Source organism: Puntigrus tetrazona, chromosome 16, assembly GCF_018831695.1.
Source record: "Puntigrus tetrazona isolate hp1 chromosome 16, ASM1883169v1, whole genome shotgun sequence".
Classification (NCBI taxonomy): domain Eukaryota; kingdom Metazoa; phylum Chordata; class Actinopteri; order Cypriniformes; family Cyprinidae; genus Puntigrus; species Puntigrus tetrazona.
The window spans coordinates 11,868,871-11,886,538 of record NC_056714.1 but is presented as its reverse complement, the minus strand read 5'-3'; the positions used below and the strand labels follow the sequence as shown (position 1 = coordinate 11,886,538).

Below are 17,668 nucleotides of genomic sequence, written 5' to 3'. Positions count from 1 at the left end.
TAAAATAAAAAAAGAAAGACAGAAATTTAGGCCAAAGTGGGAGAAGATAAAAATCCTTGTCGTTATTTTATCTTTGACAACTCTCAAAGTTTATCCTTGTGCACTAATCAGGCTCGTAGTGCGCGCGCTTCGTGTGTATGATCTCAGAATAGCTCGTGAATCAATTCATGTTTAACCGGCAGGCTTTAAAGCAGATTTAATGCACTTTTATGATTGCAAATAAGTACAGTGTCACGTGAGTGTAACTGAGCTAACGTGATGTCGCGTTATATTGACACAGACGCCAAAACTGCAGCTGAATGTGCGCTGTAGCACGGATACTACGATATTTCTTCAAAAGCAGATCGTGAAGACATTTTAATCGTCCACAATCACAAATTTTCTACCAAGTATAACCCCCCAAAGAGCAGTCTTTCGGTAGCACGTGCAACATATATGTCGCACTGTACAGCCCTGAACACTGACATGTTTAACACTGTGTGTAGAAATGGGAAGGAGTGAAATAGGAAGAGGGTCTCGCAGTAGAATTATCATAATTGGGGTCCTTGGGATCAAAAAAGTGTTCACATATCAAAACTTCCTGCTTTAGTCATGCAAATAGAAACGGTTAACCCTTACGTCACTTTTAATTTGTATTCATTGTAATGCATTTTGGACTTATTATTATTATTATTTATTAAAAAGTGAAGTGGAAGTAATTTGCAATAGAGAAACACGCACTTCTTGCTTTACTGATCTAAAACCTACTGTTAAACTGCAACGCACACACATCCAACAACGTTTCACCGTTCACAAGCAAGCGTCTCCCCCATCTGGGTTTTAGCCAATCGTCGTTCGTGTTACTCTAGCTCCAACCATTGTGTGGCCAATCATCGTCTCCGTTCTTTGCTAGGCAGCAGTGGCGGTAATGTTATGGAGTTTTCTCCCCTGCTCATCAGTGGCAAGTAGGAGACCCCAGGCCTACTCGAAACGCTAGATTTACCGACAACAAAACATCAGCATTCAAGTGGTGGTGGTGAAAACCTCCGTTTAGTTCTGCATGAGATCCAAAGAGATCATCGAAACATGGTGGTTCTCAAAATTCGAGACCAGGTGAGTGATATCTGAAACAGCTAGCCGAGGTAGGCTAATAAGTGCTAACACGCTAGTGAACCACCCAGCAACCTCACAGACGACTAAACTGTCCAAAGTCTTTGAACTAAAGCCGTTTAAAAGAACGAATACGTGCTACTTTGTGTTATAAGCAAAAAAGAAAGCGGAAAGGTAGCTTGTGGGTATTTGACATCTCGTGCAGAAGGAATGTAGCTAGTAGTTGCTAAGCTAAATGTCCGCGAGCCACGATATTAGTATAACGGGTTGTGACCGATGAAGTGCACACTAACGTATTTGTTTTCTGTTAAGTAACTAACTAATAAATCGCACAAGTTTTCTGATTACTTCTTATCTTAATGCTTGGGCAACAGTTGGTCTCGTGAGGTTAGATGGTTAATAAATTTTTTTTACTGCTGGCTATGTAAATGATCAGATATCAGAGAGCTGATTTTGATGAACAGTTTTGTTTATGGATGTAAAGTCTCATAAAATAAGAACTTTTAACATCAGTCTTCTTTAGCTGACAACTTTGCTGAGTGCACGACAGGTGTACCGTCGCCTATCAGTGATGCGAAAGTCCAGTCATCGCAGCTCTAAAAATAATTAAAATATTGAATAGAATTTGGCTTTTGCAACTGATCTTAGTGTTGTGTGATCTTTGATCACTTTCTATATGAGATATTTCTAGCATGAAGGTGATTCAAGAATATAGTGACCTTACAATTGGGCCAAAGAATTCAAATAATTTGGACATTTGATCTTAATAAATTTGACACTGCCAGAAAGTTGTTGTTGTTGTTTTTTAATTACTGACGGCATATTACCTGTCACATTACTTTCTCCTTCTGGATAACTACGTTGTGAGCATTTCTACTTTTATTTCTACAATATAGTTTTTTAATTATACATTTATATGCATGTAATTTCTGATTGTCCATGTAATATTGCATCCATTTATATTTATGTGTGTTTGATGGATGTTTACTAGAATTCAGCATTTTTCTGCTGACCGAGTCAGGCTACTGAGTTAGAGTTCAATGTAGGGGTAAAACATTGTTGTGTTCAACCAATGTAACCTCTAATAAATAAATAAGGTTATGACACCATTGTTCTTAAATTAATTTTCAATACCAAAGCAAAAACTACTAGCCTAGCTAATGTAAAGTTAACACCAGGTATATAAAGCAGATCCAGGTATATAAAGAAGTTTCTGTCCTGTTACTGCTAGCTAAAAACATGACTGTTTGCGTAATAAGACATAGAATGCAATTCTAGTACTTTACTGAACTGTTTTTGCGGTCTTCTAAGTTATTAAAACTTAATTTGCTTGAATGTTTAAATTTGTAAGACTTTAAACATGCAAATGATAAACTTTTGTGACAACTGTCTCCAGTATATATATATATATATATATATATATATATGTATATATTAGACACAGTGTATTGCAGGTGCTGTCTGGAAGTCATGACCTTGATATTGTTGTTCTCTTAGCTGACCTCCAGAACCAGACAGAGAGTTCAGTATCATGTTGTTTTAGTGTTTGTACATGCACACATGCGTTTACATCACTAGGTCTCCAGTTAGGAAGGACGAGGAGATACAGAAGCGCTCATCTCCATGGTGATGGCATTAACTAGAGGAGCTTGTTAAAGGAGACCGAACACGATCGCATTGCTTGAATAGACGATTAAACCCCGTATGCATGCAGTAGAGCGCAGGCCACATGTGACAAATAGAGCCTTGTCTTGGCTTAGAGCTACTAAAGCAGTCTTTTCAAATGAAGCTTTCTTCAAGCACAAGTGCTTGCTTGTTACGTTCTCACGACTCTCAGTGTGAGCTTGTTCTTCCTCTGACAACCTCAACTGAGACTAACAGGTTTAGATAGGCCAGTGAAGATCTAGGTAGATGAAATCTACATCATCTGTTTGTTTTTTTGCATTAGTGTGATGAATGTGTCTTATGAATTTTTCTTATTACGCTTTCCAAAGCATTTTAGCATTTAGTATGGCGTGTGATTTCCGAGAGCTCTCAAAACCTGTGTATTATTGCATATGTAATATGAATGCCTTGCCGACGCTGTTATTCTCAAGGGTAGTGCGCGGTGTGAAACCTGAGGCAAATTAACACTCGACTGTTATCAGAATTTTCTGCATCCCATTTCACAACACTCAAGAATGTGTGACTGAACACTTCCTGTAACTCGGGCATAGTGCACATACTTCCCATGAGTCACAGCAAGCCTGTACTGCGGGAGTTGCGGAAGGCACGTGCATTGTTCTCTACCTCTGCTTTTTTGCAAGTGATGATAAAGTATGGAATATCTGTAAAGACGAATGAGCAAAGGAAATGAGTCTCTGCAGAGGACAACTGGTGTCAGAGGTTTTCTTTGATACCGATGCGCTCATGGTTTTATTTGTCTTCTCTGTCACCTGTTGAAACTGGCATTCTTTTTGTTTGTTGAAGCTGCTTAAATATTTATTGATGATAAACATAAAATTAGCTGTTTGTGTCCTTGATAAAGCAGTAGCGCAAGCCGCGCTGCTGGGAGGGAACAGTGGTGTCCAGCATTAACTCATGCCGGTTTGGAGCAGATCTGCGCTGTCTGCACCATCTGCTCTCTCCATGCTGGTGGAAACCACCATGCTTCGCATCCATTTTTCAATTAATAATTAACATATTTCTTCTTCTATTTTTTTGCGCCTCCTCAATGTTTGGGATTCTCCTCTTGGAATTAAAACAAACCATTTATCTAATAATTTGTTTTAATATTTGATCACTTAAAATTCACTGTTTATCCTTATTTATCCTTATGTTATTTTTATCATTTATTTATTTTTTGGGAATATGGATCTGAGCATGGTTTTGATCATACTCCCAAGTGGATTTTGTTTCAGTGTGCGAACCCTCAGTTCCTGATTTTAATGAATTACATTTGTAGTTTTTCATCTGTCTCTCTGTGGTTCTGGCAGAGATGTGCCTGCTTGTTACTTCTCTTTTCTGTCATAGAAAAATTCTTCTGTAAATGTGTGGTGTGGTGGTGAGGATAATATTTGTTGGTAGAGATGCCGAAAACGTCTGTAACAAAAAACACCAAAGGAAGCACTGAACCTTGGCCACCAAAAAAATTTACTGTGAGAATTATTCAGTTTTTATTGTAATCCGTATAAACAGTGTGTTTGTAAAAGCGACACAATGCTCAAAACAACTGAGCAATGTTACAGATGCGTACTGCGGTAAAGCATATATTGCAATGTGACGTCGATTTTATATAATAGGCAAGAAATTATGTGACTTAGACATCGATCAAGTAAGTCAATGATTTAATAACCTATTCATATCACTTGCCTTGTTTCTATTTGCATCAGCCGTGTAAATTAATTGGTTGAATAAATGACTCGAGGCCTGCCTGCTGGTGGGTTTATATCTGTAACTTAGTCCACATTTGGACAATTGTAATGTTTAACCATTTATTTTGTGGATATTTTTTTTGCACTGCAATAAGGTCTAGATTATATATAAATGAATGAATGGGATCAGCAAAAAAAGGTCACACTTAAAAAAACCAAAAAACAAAATCTGAATTGGGCAAGAAAATTGCAGTGAGTGCATCTATAATTGTTGGGAAGCTCAATTCTTTGTTATACTAGAGTCCGCAAATAAGTAAAATTCTACTTCCTAAACCACCTAAAATCTTACTTTGAATCTTTATAGTAAACATATACAAATATTTGTTTACTAGAAAGAAAGCATGTTTTTTTAAATTACTGTAAGGGAAAGAAAATTGCAGAATGATTAAAGACTGAAGCGTTAATTTGCACTGCAGCTCAAAAAGACAAAGCGAGGAGGCAGAGGCTGGTTTTATTTAGAATCGCTCTGGCACTTGAGGATGCACTTACATAAGCAATACACAGGCAGTCTCATGACAACACTACCTCCTCAAGGTGCTTCGTTTCGCTGTCGGAAATCTTCAGGGTAGAGATTCAACCATGTTTACCCATTTATTGCTCTCAGACTCTTCATCTGTGTCCTGTAATGTCGTAGTTCAGATTCGGCCATGCTTCTTATTGTCAGTTGTGTTACTCTGTCTTTCAGCCTGCCCTGCTAAAAGCTATTTTCAATGTTGATCCGGACGAAGTACGCTCTCTCATTTTCAAGAAAGAGGATGTGAATGTACAAGTAAGAAAATAATATGGCTTAAAAAATTGAGCTATTTCAAATTGGGTCACTTAGTAGTAAAAAAGCTCTGTTTCTTTCAGGACAATGAAAAAAGGACACCGCTGCACGCAGCTGCTTACCTAGGAGATGCTGAGATTATAGAGCTGTTAATTTTATCGGGTAAATGCATCTGGAATATTCATCATAATGAAACAAATTTTCTGAAGCATCTCGTGTCTCCTCCCTTTGATTCCAGGTGTCTTCAAATGTGGCTTTGATGTATTGTTACACTGTTATTCATGTTTTGCTTGTGATGTAGGGGCGAGGGTGAATGCCAAAGACAACAAATGGCTGACTCCTCTGCACCGCGCAGTGGCATCCTGCAGTGAGGTATTACAACCACAGAGACGCACACACACTTGGTTTTTGTAGGTTTTGTCAAAACTTTGCTTCCTGAAGAACAGAATTGTCTCAGTACCACAGTTTCTGCAGTGAATACCAAAATCGTGACAGAGATCCTGGCAGCACAGCAAAAACGAATGTGTTTTTGAAACAAACAAATATTCTGTTAAAAAAAAAAAAAAAAAATATATATATATATATATATATATATATATATATATATATATATATATATATATTTAGGACCCAATCTGGCTATTAACAAATCATTAACTGTGACCTTTGCCTCAAACTCCTGATTTGCTGCTAATTAGTAGTTAATGTTAATACTAAGCACACTAAGCAATTAGATAATATTCAAAATTGGTCCTTATACTAAAGTGTTACCTGTATTTTATGTAAACATTTTAAATGAAATTGCGAAGTAGTCTATTAAGTAAACGTTCTTGAAAAAAACCTTAAAAAGTTGCATTTATTTTCCAATATATAACATTTGAACATTTGTTAAATTAATATACATTTGCTTAAAATGTAAGATCTTGGTAAAATAAATTAAAATGAGAACGCATCAGATATGTTTGCAGTGCGAGTAGAAGGTACAGTAACAGTTATTTCCATCTTCTAGTTTTTGGGAGCAGAGCTATTCAAGTTTTAAGCTCTAAAAAAGTAATGGAGATTGTATTCATCAAATTTTACAACTTTTTATGATCCCTAGACATTTACATTAAGAGAACATATTGCCGTGTTATGTTCTCTTCAGTTAATTCAATTCTTTTTTTTACTAGGTCTTAAATTTACCTTCATAAAACCTGTAAAAAAAAAAAAAAAAAAAAAAACTGTATCTGAAACTTCAGCCACTAATATGTTTGACTGTAAATTGACAAAATGCGACTTGCTTGAAGTCGTAAAAGTATGCAACCACAAGTTACAGAAACAAAGTAATACTTCAGAACTATGGATCTGTGTCTTCCTTTGACCTTGCGTCCTGCAGGAGGCGGTGCAGGTTTTGTTGAAGCACTCTGCCGACGTGAACGCTCGCGATAAGAACTGGCAGACTCCTCTACATGTGGCCGCCGCTAACAAAGCAGTCCGCTGCGCTGAGGCGTTGGTGCCACTGCTTAGCAACGTTAATGTATCTGATCGGGCTGGACGCACAGCTCTGCACCACGCTGCCTTCAGCGGCCACCTGGAGGTCAGTGAGCGGCCATTTGCATATGTGTGGGTTTGTTGAAATTATGGCTCAGAATTTATGAAGCACTTCGAGGTACAACGGAGAGATGAATATTTAACATTATTGAAATTCTGTTGGTTTTTTTTACACACTGCAAATGTGGTTTTTATTGTTGTTCTCTGTGTAAAATGCATTTCATGTTGTTCTGCTGTCAGATGGTGCGGTTACTGCTATCCAGGGGAGCAAATATAAATGCGTTTGATAAGAAGGACAGAAGGGCAATCCATTGGGCGGCATACATGGGTGAGACAGAGCGATTTTTGTTTTCTGGCTTCTTGCGCAACCGTATGTGGGGTCTTATAAATTCAAAACCCTTTTAAACTCTCAACCCTTCAGGTCACATGGAGGTGGTCAAGCTGCTGGTGTCTCATGGTGCCGAGGTGACGTGTAAGGATAAGAAAGCGTACACACCCCTCCATGCTGCAGCGTCCAGTGGGATGATCAGTGTAGTGAAGTATCTGCTGGACCTAGGAGTTGATGTAAGTGTTCGCATTGTCCACTCTCCAAAATTGAATATGTACATGATAGATTATAATGGGTATTATGAAAATCATCATAGTTGATTATCGCTTCAAAATTGTCATTCCAATTATTACATTGATATGTATACCATTGTTTAAACTGAAAAACATGTATTGCTTTTGTACAGTACTAAGCCTCAAATGTCAGCTATTCATTGCATTGCATTGCAAATAATAGAGATGTTTTAATTATTGATTATTCGATAGATTTTTTTTGAGTGCTGGTGAAATATCACCTTATTAGCTTAAAGGGTTAATGAAAACGGGTACTCACATTTGTCGGCACAGCATTGTCTTTTAATTTCAGTATTTCTGAAAATCCCACATCAAATTGTTTCTTGTTTGTAAATGAATCCACATTAAAATGAAGTGAACAAAGGACCAAGTTTTATACTCATGTGTTCTGGAACTGTTAAAAATAGTTAATTCACTCTTTCCTAGTGTTAGGATCAGAAGGAAGCAAAAACCTACGTAGGCCTGAGTTTGCCTCTGTTGTTGTTTACACAAATTGGTGGGTGGAGCTAAACAGGCAGCGATACAGAAGCAGGCGTTGATCTACTTCTGCTACTTAGAAAAAACTTATGTTGGTCGACCACTATTGATGTAAATGTTGTATTGATGTGTAAAAATGTCCTTGTGTTTCAGTTAAAATGTTTGTTTTAAGCTAGACGTTGTTCCCCTTGACTGTTCTGTGAATCTATGGCATAGTTTCAGTCCGTCTCAAGCTGTTTGCTTTAATTTGGTCCATTACTGCATCCTTTTAAAGTGTTTTATGTTTTTCATGGAATTCAGTTCCAGCATTTTCAAAAATGCTAATTACGCGCCTACTCATTGATTAGAGCTACTGCCACATGATGGTGAACATTTTTGCAGTGAACAAATTGATTTTTAATTTAGCCAAATGAACAAAGTGGCAGTCAGTTGGATCGACTAGAACATAATAAACCGCTTCACTCACAACGTGGCTTGCTTTCACGCAGTCATTCGTACTTTTGTGGGTGGTTTGTTCTAAGTGTGGTTCAGACAACATCATGCTAACCTTTTCAACTAGACATCCGCTTCAAAAGAACTTCAAAAGAAGCGTGTATAGCTAATTGGGCTACACCGCCATTCTTAAATTGGATGAACACCTCTGCTCAGTCATACAGTAATTAAACTGAAGTGTGAATGACTGAACGTTTGAATCGTGGACATGCTTACAGATGAACGAGCCAAACGCGTATGGGAACACGCCGCTGCACGTGGCATGCTACAACGGTCAGGATGTGGTGGTGAACGAGCTGATCGAGTGCGGCGCCAATGTGAACCAGGTTAATGAGAAGGGCTTCGCACCCCTGCACTTCACCGCTGCCTCGCGGCACGGAGCGCTCTGCCTTGAGCTGCTCGTGGGAAATGGAGCCGATGTCAATATCAAGGTGGGAGCTCTATTACGGCTTGACACGTGACAAAAATCACCAATGAGGGACGTAGTAACTTATTTATGTATCATTTTGCAGAGTAAGGATGGTAAGACCCCTCTACATATGACCGCTATCCACGGGAGGTTCTCGAGATCTCAGGCGATTATTCAAAATGGTGAGTTGTGAGTTTTGACATGTTCGATTACTGAGCCCGCAGTATCTGACAGCGCCTCGTTTGCTTCGTCTGTGTGTAGGTGCTGAGATAGACTGTGAAGATAAGAACGGGAATACTCCACTGCACATCGCAGCTCGATACGGACACGAACTTCTCATCAACACACTGATCACTAATGGAGCTGACACAGCCAAGTAAGAATTCTCATTCCCATGTGCTTGCTAATTAGTGAATATAACAGCTTTGTTTCATTTATGCATTAACTGTTGAAATAAAGATGTAGGCGGAAATTCATTATTTTAACACTTATATTAAACACCCACAAATTTTGTTATCGATCCCACGTGCATACGCGGCGAAATGCTCCTGTCTGGTTGTAACGTTGGATCTTTCTTTTAGGAGGGGAGTTCATGGCATGTTTCCACTGCATTTGGCTGCTCTCAGCGGCTTCTCGGACTGCTGCCGTAAGCTGCTGTCATCTGGTAAGCTCTATCACTGCTCAGATAGTCAGCCAGTGCACTTTTTGTACATGGATTACATAAGTTATTGTCTTCCAGGCTTTGATATAGACACCCCTGATGACTTTGGAAGGACCTGTTTTCATGCTGCTGCTGCCGGCGGGTGAGATTATTTTTGATTTTATAGTCAGTGATGACAGTTTTTCTTGGTCCCCTCAAAAAAAAAAAAAAAAAAAAAAAAAAAAAAGGATTACATTTTTGAAAAGTAACCATATTCATTTTGGGTGATCTTATTTATTTTGCTTAAATATTTAAACTTGTAAAAAAAAAAATTACAAACATATTTATATTTTAAAGACGTTTATCGACATGAAAATGAAATTTTTTTTATCCTACTTATGCCATGGTTGGTTCATATTGTAAAATGTGGGGGGGGGGGGTAATGTTATTTATAATTAATAACTGGATTAAATCGTTTTTGATTAAAGTTATCATGTTTTTGTGTTAGTTTCTAAACAAAATAACCCAGCTGCAGTTTGTTTGAGAAGAATTAATTCACGTTGAAAAAACATGATTTTTGAAACTAGGTATTAAAATAGGTTAATGTTTACTGATTCAACATCATTACATTTTCTTTTCAAACCAGCATCCATGAGCATGTTTCTAAACACTTGACATGACTAAGCCTCGAAAATATATCTATTTTTTTTTTTTTGTATTGAGAATATCTATCTGCACTGACCGATCTAGTGCAGCTCATTTAATGGTTCATTCACGTAGCTTGAATATGTTTTGCTTCATCTGATTAAAATGCGTTTTCTACCACAGGAACCTCGAATGTCTGAATCTTCTTCTCAACACGGGGGCAGATTTCAACAGGAAAGACAGCTTCGGAAGGTGCGTTTACTTTGCACTTCCGTATCCATTCATTATGCATTGATATTTTGGATCATGAGGCTTGAGCGTATAATCTCTTCTTTAGGACACCTTTGCACTACGCAGCTGCAAACTGCAACTACCAGTGCCTGTTTGCTTTGGTGGGTTCAGGAGCCAATGTCAATGAGCTTGACAAGAGGGGCTGCACCCCCCTCCACTACGCCGCTGCTTCTGACGCAGATGGAAAGTGAGTTACTGTATTGCATATGAGCGAACGGTGTACGTAGCTAGTTAAACATGTATTTACCGGTCTCTCTCGTTCACTAACTAGGTGCCTGGAATATTTGCTGAGGAATGACGCCAACCCAGGGATCCGAGACAATCAGGGCTACAATGCAGTGCATTACGCCTCTGCTTATGGACACCGCTTGTGTCTGGAGCTGGTGAGATGACTTAAAATAATGTGATTATGTTTTTAATATTTTCAGCCTAATGTATTTCTGTTTTCTTCATCAGATTGCGAGTGAAACTCCTTTAGATGTGGTAAGTGCTGTGCCGCTCAACATAAACCTCTTTAAGATTGTCGCAGGGTGACGAAACCTAATTAGATCTGTTGTGTCTTGTTTTGAAGTTAATGGAAACCTCAGGGACAGACATCCTAAATGACTCTGATGTACGTGCTCCTGTGAGCCCTCTCCACTTGGCTGTGAGTACAGTCTGCATCTTGTTTGTTCACCAAATGTTGGGAAACATTGTAATTCTCTTATGATTTCTGGCTTGGGTTCTTATAAGATTATATAAATTTTTTTAGGCATATCATGGACATCACCAGGCTCTTGAGGTACTGGTTCAGTCTTTGCTGGATTTGGATGTGAGAACAGCGCAAGGACACACGCCGCTGGACCTGGCTGCCTTTAAAGGCCATGTTGAATGTGTGGATGTGCTCATCAACCAGGGGGCTTCCATCCTTGTGAAAGACTATACGCTGAAGCGAACCCCCATCCATGCCGCCGGTATGGTGTACAGAGAATAATGAGATTGTTCTTCAGTTATTTGCATCATTTGTGACCAAATGCTAATTTTTTTATACTTTTATTGGTTAATTACCAATAAGGAAAAAGTCTTATTTTATCATAAATTATTATTATTATTAGTAGTATTTTATTAATAAAATACATTAATAAAATATTTTTATTATAACATTATAAAATGCAACTGTTTCTAAAAGGATAAAGACGTTAAAAAATGTATTTGATCACATGCATGCTAGAATTAAATATTGTAGTATTATCGTTTCTCCTAAATAAAATGTATATTTAGACAAAAAATGATGACAATTGGTAGAAATTAATAAGCTAAATTTTATTATTCTAATATGTAAATAAAAGGGTTACTCAAGGTTAAATTAAAAGGGTAGTATTTTATGTATTTGAGGTCTGAAATGTGCGAACAGGAAAGAGAGAGAGAGGGCAAACATTTAGAATTTTAGGCCAATAAAGTAATTGTAAGCCAATATTGTCATAACATGAGGTTTTGACCAAATATATTCAGTCTTTATTTTTGTAAAATGCTGCAACAATGTGTTATCTGAGTGTAAAAATCGCTGTATTTAACAAGGTCATAAAAAAATATTTTTAAATACCTTTTAAAGGAACTACAATTGAGCATGTAAAACATATCTCAAAAATGTGAAGCATTCCCCTTGTTCTCGTCTTGCTTCTATTGACAAAGCTGTTTATAGACTTGTAAGACAAGGCAGAGCTAACACTTCTGTTGTTAATCAGCCAAGCCGGCAAAAGGTCGATACTGTTGGCAGATTTATCATCCGGGTGGATGTATAGTAGTCTATTACAAATGCCAGAATGTTTTACTGTTCATGTATGGACGTACAGTCTCATAACATGCACATCTGTCTTCTCTTTTGTCTCTTTTGCAGCCACTAATGGTCATTCTGAATGTCTCCGTTTGCTCATCGGAAATGCTGACCTGCAGAGTGCAGTGGACATTCAGGATGGGACTGGCCAGTAAGTACATGAAACTAGTTTCTAGTTTCTTCTGGTAGAGAATAATGGAAATAGGCAGCGGAGTCATTCATCTATGTGATTTTCAGGACGCCTCTGATGCTGTCAGTGCTGGGTGGACACACAGACTGTGTTTACTCCCTTATTAATAAAGGAGCCAATGTCGATGCCAAAGACAAATGGGGCCGCACTGCTCTGCACAGAGGGGTAAATCATAACTGACTTTCTTTGGTATTTCTACTTGCTCTGGCTCCCACATGTGCTAATGCTTCAAAGCGTGGCTAATGTTCATAAGTGCGTTGATCTGTTCAGGCGGTGACGGGCCATGAGGAGTGTGTGGAGGCTCTGCTGCAGCACAGTGCCAGTTTCATGGTACGAGACTGTAGGGGGCGCTCTCCAGTGCACCTTGCGGCCGCCTGTGGTCACGTTGGGGTTCTGGGGGGCCTTCTGCATGCTGCCCAGTCAGTAGAGACCATTCCTGTCATCACTGACCACCAGGGCTACACGCCCCTGCACTGGGCCTGTTACAACGGTGAATAAACGCACTTGCCGATCACAGATCGATACACACTACCTGTTTAAAGGCCTGCCTGCACCTAGTCTGACGAAAGTAATGCAGGATTCCCACTCTCATTGAAATGCCAGGGATTTTTAAATCTTGTTTCCAGACACGGAAAAGTAAATCTACTTGAAAGCTCAGGAAGTCAAAACCCCTTGAGCTACGTTCAAATTTAAGCTTCTTTGCCTTTTTAGGGACTTTCATTTACTTGCATGCTTAATTGTTATGCATAAACTTAATGTAAGTTCTTGGTACAATCTGTATGATATGTATGATGTATGAATGTATGATAATAATATAGTATTTATGATCAATTGGACAAGTCAAAGAAATTTCATTGGTCAGAACGGGTGGGAACCCTGTAAATGGCACTTTGGTGTCAATTTGTTTGTCATTCGTAGCAAAATGTTAAATCCAAAACGAAAGCATGTTATTCTGAAATATACAGATGTCACTTGCATTATTCAGAGAAATGCCTCATTCGTTTATTTTAATTAATCTACAAAAGACTGTTTATTTTTGGTAAGGGTTCATAGGAATGCAGTTTCATTTTAAAATCACTTTGTTGAAATCTTTGTGACTCTCCAAAGGTGAAATGCCAACCAGCACAATCACAAAATAGGATCGCCGTGTCTGACTTTTTTTCTTCTTTGAGCAGGACTCCAGACGCTTGTTAGATAAACTGTTGTTACACCGGATTTTCTCCCTGCAGGTCATGACACATGTGTTGAGGTGTTGCTTGAGCAAGAGTTATTTCATAAGACTGAAGGGAACACCTTTAGCCCCCTTCACTGTGCCGTGTAAGTGGATTTGGTTTGGATTGGTACGTGATTGCGTTTAAAAGGACAAAATACTGAAGCTGTTATTTTTCTGAACTTCAGTATAAATGACAATGAAGGAGCAGCTGAGATGTTGATAGACACACTTACTCCTGCCATTGTCAATTCAACCGATTCCAAAAACAGGTACTGGTCTTATTCTGTTTCTTCAACCTTTCATCAGTTAAAATCATTGTGGTCATTTCATTTCTTTTGTAATGGTATATTTTAAGATGCCATTTAATTTCTTTAATGTAATATAAGTGTTGGACGAAGTTAAAACTTTTAAAAATTGTTTTAAAGTTGAAATAAAATAACAGACTGAAAAACCTGAACCAAAACTGTTCTGTATATTTCCTAATAGTGTCGTTTTTCCTTAATTCGAGTAGATGAAATATCACATTTTTCTTACGGAAATGTATAGATGCTAATCGAAATATAGACATGGTAACAATATAAAAAGTCAATCAAACGATTATTTTTGGTAACACTTTAAAACATGGAACACGCATTCAGTATTAAAGAGTTTTTTCTGAACAAACTCCTAATTTGCTGCTTGTTAGTCGATAAGGTAGTTATTTTTATATATATGGGGTGATATTAAACAGTCGACATGCTATAAATATGTATGCCGATGTATTGAGAATTGTTCTTTAAAGTAAAGTGTCACCTTATTTATTTGAACCCTCAGTGTTTGTGGTATTGTAACTGTTTCTCTGTGTGACAGGACTCCTCTTCATGCTGCGGCTTTCACAGATCACGTGGAGTGTCTGCAGCTCTTGCTGGGTCATAATGCACAGGTGAACTGTGTGGATGCTGGAGGCAAAACCCCACTCATGATGGCTGCTGAGAACGGCCAGACCAATGCAGTCGGTAGGACTGTGACACTCAAACCTTGAATGTTTTTTCGCTTTTGTAGTTAGCCGAGTTTGTGTTTGTTTTTTTTGATGTGTCATGATGTCTGTCTGTGTTTGGCAGAGGTGTTGGTGAGCAGCGCGAAAGCAGATCTCACGCTACAGGACGCCAACAAAAACACTGCTCTCCATCTGGCCTGCAGTAAGGTACAAAACACTGTTCTTTCACGTCTTCGTTTTTTTTAATCAATTGTAAGCGTCTAGTATGGAATGTGTGACTTTCTCATAACTTTTACTTTTTTCATTTGATCTCTGTAGGGTCATGAAACCAGTGCCTTGTTGATCTTGGAGAAGATCACTGACAGAAACCTCATCAACTCCACCAATGCAGCTTTACAAACGTATGCTCAACACACAGAAATTGTGCAAAAATACGTTAAGCTAAGCCTAATATTTAATTGTCATTTTCCAGGCCCCTGCATGTGGCTGCCAGAAATGGCTTGACTGTGGTTGTCCAAGAACTACTAGCTAAGGGTGCTAGTGTGCTAGCCGTGGATGAAAATGGTAAATGCTGATGATTTCTAAACTTATCATGACTAGATAGATAGACATGATAGATTTTAATGTTTGTTTAAAATGTTTGAAGATGGACAGTGTGTTAGTGTGTTTCTCTCTCTCTCTCTTTTCAGCAGATACGCATTTATATTACTTGGACAAATCTTAGAATGAGTTATTTGTTTAGTTATTTTTGAGCAGCAAAATAAAAAAAAATAATACAAGTAATAATGCTGACAATTCAGCTTTGCCATCTCAGGAATACATTAGATTTGTATTATTTTAAATTAAAATATTCAAAAATTAAAAACACAATAGGAAATATTTATTTTTACTTTTATTATTGTTTTAAAATAGATCGCATTTTTGAAGAAATTGTTAGAATACTACTTTTTAAATAGTGTATTGTTATTATTCTATGTGGATTAATATAATTTTTTCCTATTTGAATTTTATTGAAAAAAATTATATTATTTTATAGGTTATAGTAAAATGTAGGAAATAATGTACATTTTAAAACTCATATTTTTTATAACAAGGTTTACAAGCAAGCGAAACAAATCCATGATCCCCCAATTCATAAAATATCTGTACTTTTTCTTGTTTTACTTTTGTACTGTGTAGGTTATATTTGATATATTATAACGATCAGCATCAATCATTTTTCGTCTTCTGTCTTTTCTCTGAAAGGCTACACTCCAGCCCTTGCCTGTGCTCCTAACAAAGACGTGGCAGATTGCCTGGCGCTGATCCTGGCCACCATGATGCCAGTGTCTCCCGGCGGAGGAGCGGTGCCCACCCTCACGTTCAGTGCCATCAATCACTACACCAGCCCCACCAAAAGCGTCACGTTCGACAGCCTGCCCATGCTCCGCTCCGAACACAGCTCCTACTGCAGTTTCAACAGCATCGGCCGCCACGACGGCTTCTACAAGGACGACGAGCTCAACGACTCCGACTCGGAGACGTACTGAAGACGAGGAGGGAAGGAGAGGCGCACATCTTGTCTTAATTACCCAGCGGCCGGCCACTCCGCAGAGCCTTAAGAGTCTCTACACAAAACACACACACACACACACACATGTATGAGGCGCAGCAGGCTGGCCCTCCCAGCCCCCGACCCCCCCCTTATCCATCAGCTCAACCTCTGCCAGCGCATCTTGCCCTACACAAATGTGACGGATAAGCGGGCGGACCTTTCCACATGGCAATAAAAGACAAGAATCGGCAGCCTGGGACCAACTTTTGCACAAGCGGTTTGACACTGTCGTAGTGCAACTGGGATTGAACGTTTAAATCCTCCCTCGCGAAAGACTGGGACGTTTGCGATGCTTTCAGCGGTTTCAAGTCAGTGTGCACTTCTGAATCGATCATTTACAACGCGGAAAGAAATGATTTATTTTTTAAAATGCGATTTTAATACCTGTCAATTTCTCTGTCCCTCTAAAGGGGGGTAAAAAAAAAAAAAGTAACATTTAAAATTTCAGTAGTTTCAAAAACGCAAGGGCAAATTGAGGACATGAACATCAGCCTTGTTATGCTTTTGGCCACAAGCATGAGTGATGTTAAAATGCTAACTCGTCTCCATCTTCAGTTTTAGGATAAATTATTCTTTTTATCTATGGTATTTATTTTTACTTTCCATATTTCATCATCATTTTGTGCCTTCATAAATTACTGTATGGAGGGAAGGGGCAGCTTGAGAGAACAAATCTACGATGCACAAGAAGTTCAACACTACGTCTGTGAAAAGCACTGAAAATGAAGAGGCAAACGGCTCCCAGCATGCTTTGCTCCGGAATGAGGAACACTGTGTAAACCAATGGTAGAACAGCATTTGATCTCTTTGTATGTTGATATATGAATATAAATATATATTATATTTTTTCTGGCTCTTATTAACTTTTTGGGGCAGGTATGCTCTCTTTGATTTAGCAAAAGAAACCACTCGATTTTTTTTCTGTGATGGCCTGTCGGAAACCTGTGTTCGTCTCTTTTCAAGCTTTGATTTTGGAATGACTGAAACTGGAAATCTGTTCAATACAGCTTCCCGGCTGAGAGGGGGTCAGCAGGGATCTGTTTCCTTTCCTGTCCTTTTCTCGGGGGGAAAGAGGAGAGTGATTGGTGCGGTCGATGGCCGCTGCTGCCCCCCTGCTCACAAAAAGAGATTCCTGTATATTTTATGGTTGATTAAATAAATAAATGACTTCAGTACTTTGAATCTTGCTTGTCTTTAATGTCAAATGTTTAAAATGCGATGCGTTTAGATTTGACCCTGTACCACAAAACCAGTTATAAGGGTCAATTTGAAAATTTCTTAGCAATGCATTTTACTTGTCAAAAACCTGGAAAGTGATCTTTACTTGATATCCTAATGATTTTTGGCATGAAAGAAAAATCTGCCATTCTCACTCAAATACATCCCTGCGATTGGTTCAGGAGAGTTCAGACAATATTAACAGAATCTCTAACAGAAAGACAAAAAGCGAGGAAATGATGACTAGAATAAACAAATCACATGCCTGTAATTTACAGAAGCCTTTTCGTT

The 17,668-nt window shown here is 38.4% G+C and overlaps 1 protein-coding gene across 2 annotated transcripts; it reads left to right on the top strand.

The window, feature by feature from the left end:
• The first annotated feature begins 889 nt into the window (after positions 1-889).
• On the top strand, positions 890-17,341 carry ankrd28b (ankyrin repeat domain 28b). Of its 2 annotated transcripts, XM_043260961.1 has the most exons (28): positions 890-1,092; positions 5,188-5,271; positions 5,352-5,430; positions 5,570-5,640; positions 6,644-6,844; positions 7,039-7,126; positions 7,220-7,362; positions 8,607-8,819; positions 8,901-8,979; positions 9,059-9,173; positions 9,379-9,461; positions 9,537-9,600; positions 10,266-10,334; positions 10,420-10,560; positions 10,645-10,756; positions 10,830-10,856; positions 10,945-11,019; positions 11,125-11,326; positions 12,250-12,337; positions 12,424-12,541; positions 12,647-12,866; positions 13,606-13,693; positions 13,775-13,858; positions 14,439-14,584; positions 14,690-14,772; positions 14,884-14,966; positions 15,038-15,129; positions 15,811-17,341. In XM_043260961.1, exons 1-28 carry the CDS (start codon positions 1,066-1,068, stop codon positions 16,092-16,094), a joined length of 3,159 nt encoding a protein of 1,052 aa, XP_043116896.1. In that variant the 5' UTR covers positions 890-1,065; the 3' UTR covers positions 16,095-17,341. The 2 variants fall into 2 exon arrangements, with proteins under 2 accessions (XP_043116896.1, XP_043116895.1); XM_043260960.1 differs by having other exon boundaries at positions 9,379-9,600.
• The last annotated feature ends 327 nt before the right edge of the window (positions 17,342-17,668 follow it).

Coding starts and splice junctions, on each gene's coding strand:
- ankrd28b (XM_043260960.1), top strand. CDS start 1,066: ATGGTGGTTCTCAAAATTCGAGACCAG. Junction 5,272..5,351: donor AAGAGGATGTGAATGTACAA/GTAAGAAAATAA, acceptor TGTTTCTTTCAG/GACAATGAAAAAAGGACACC. Junction 12,338..12,423: donor ATTCAGGATGGGACTGGCCA/GTAAGTACATGA, acceptor TGTGATTTTCAG/GACGCCTCTGATGCTGTCAG.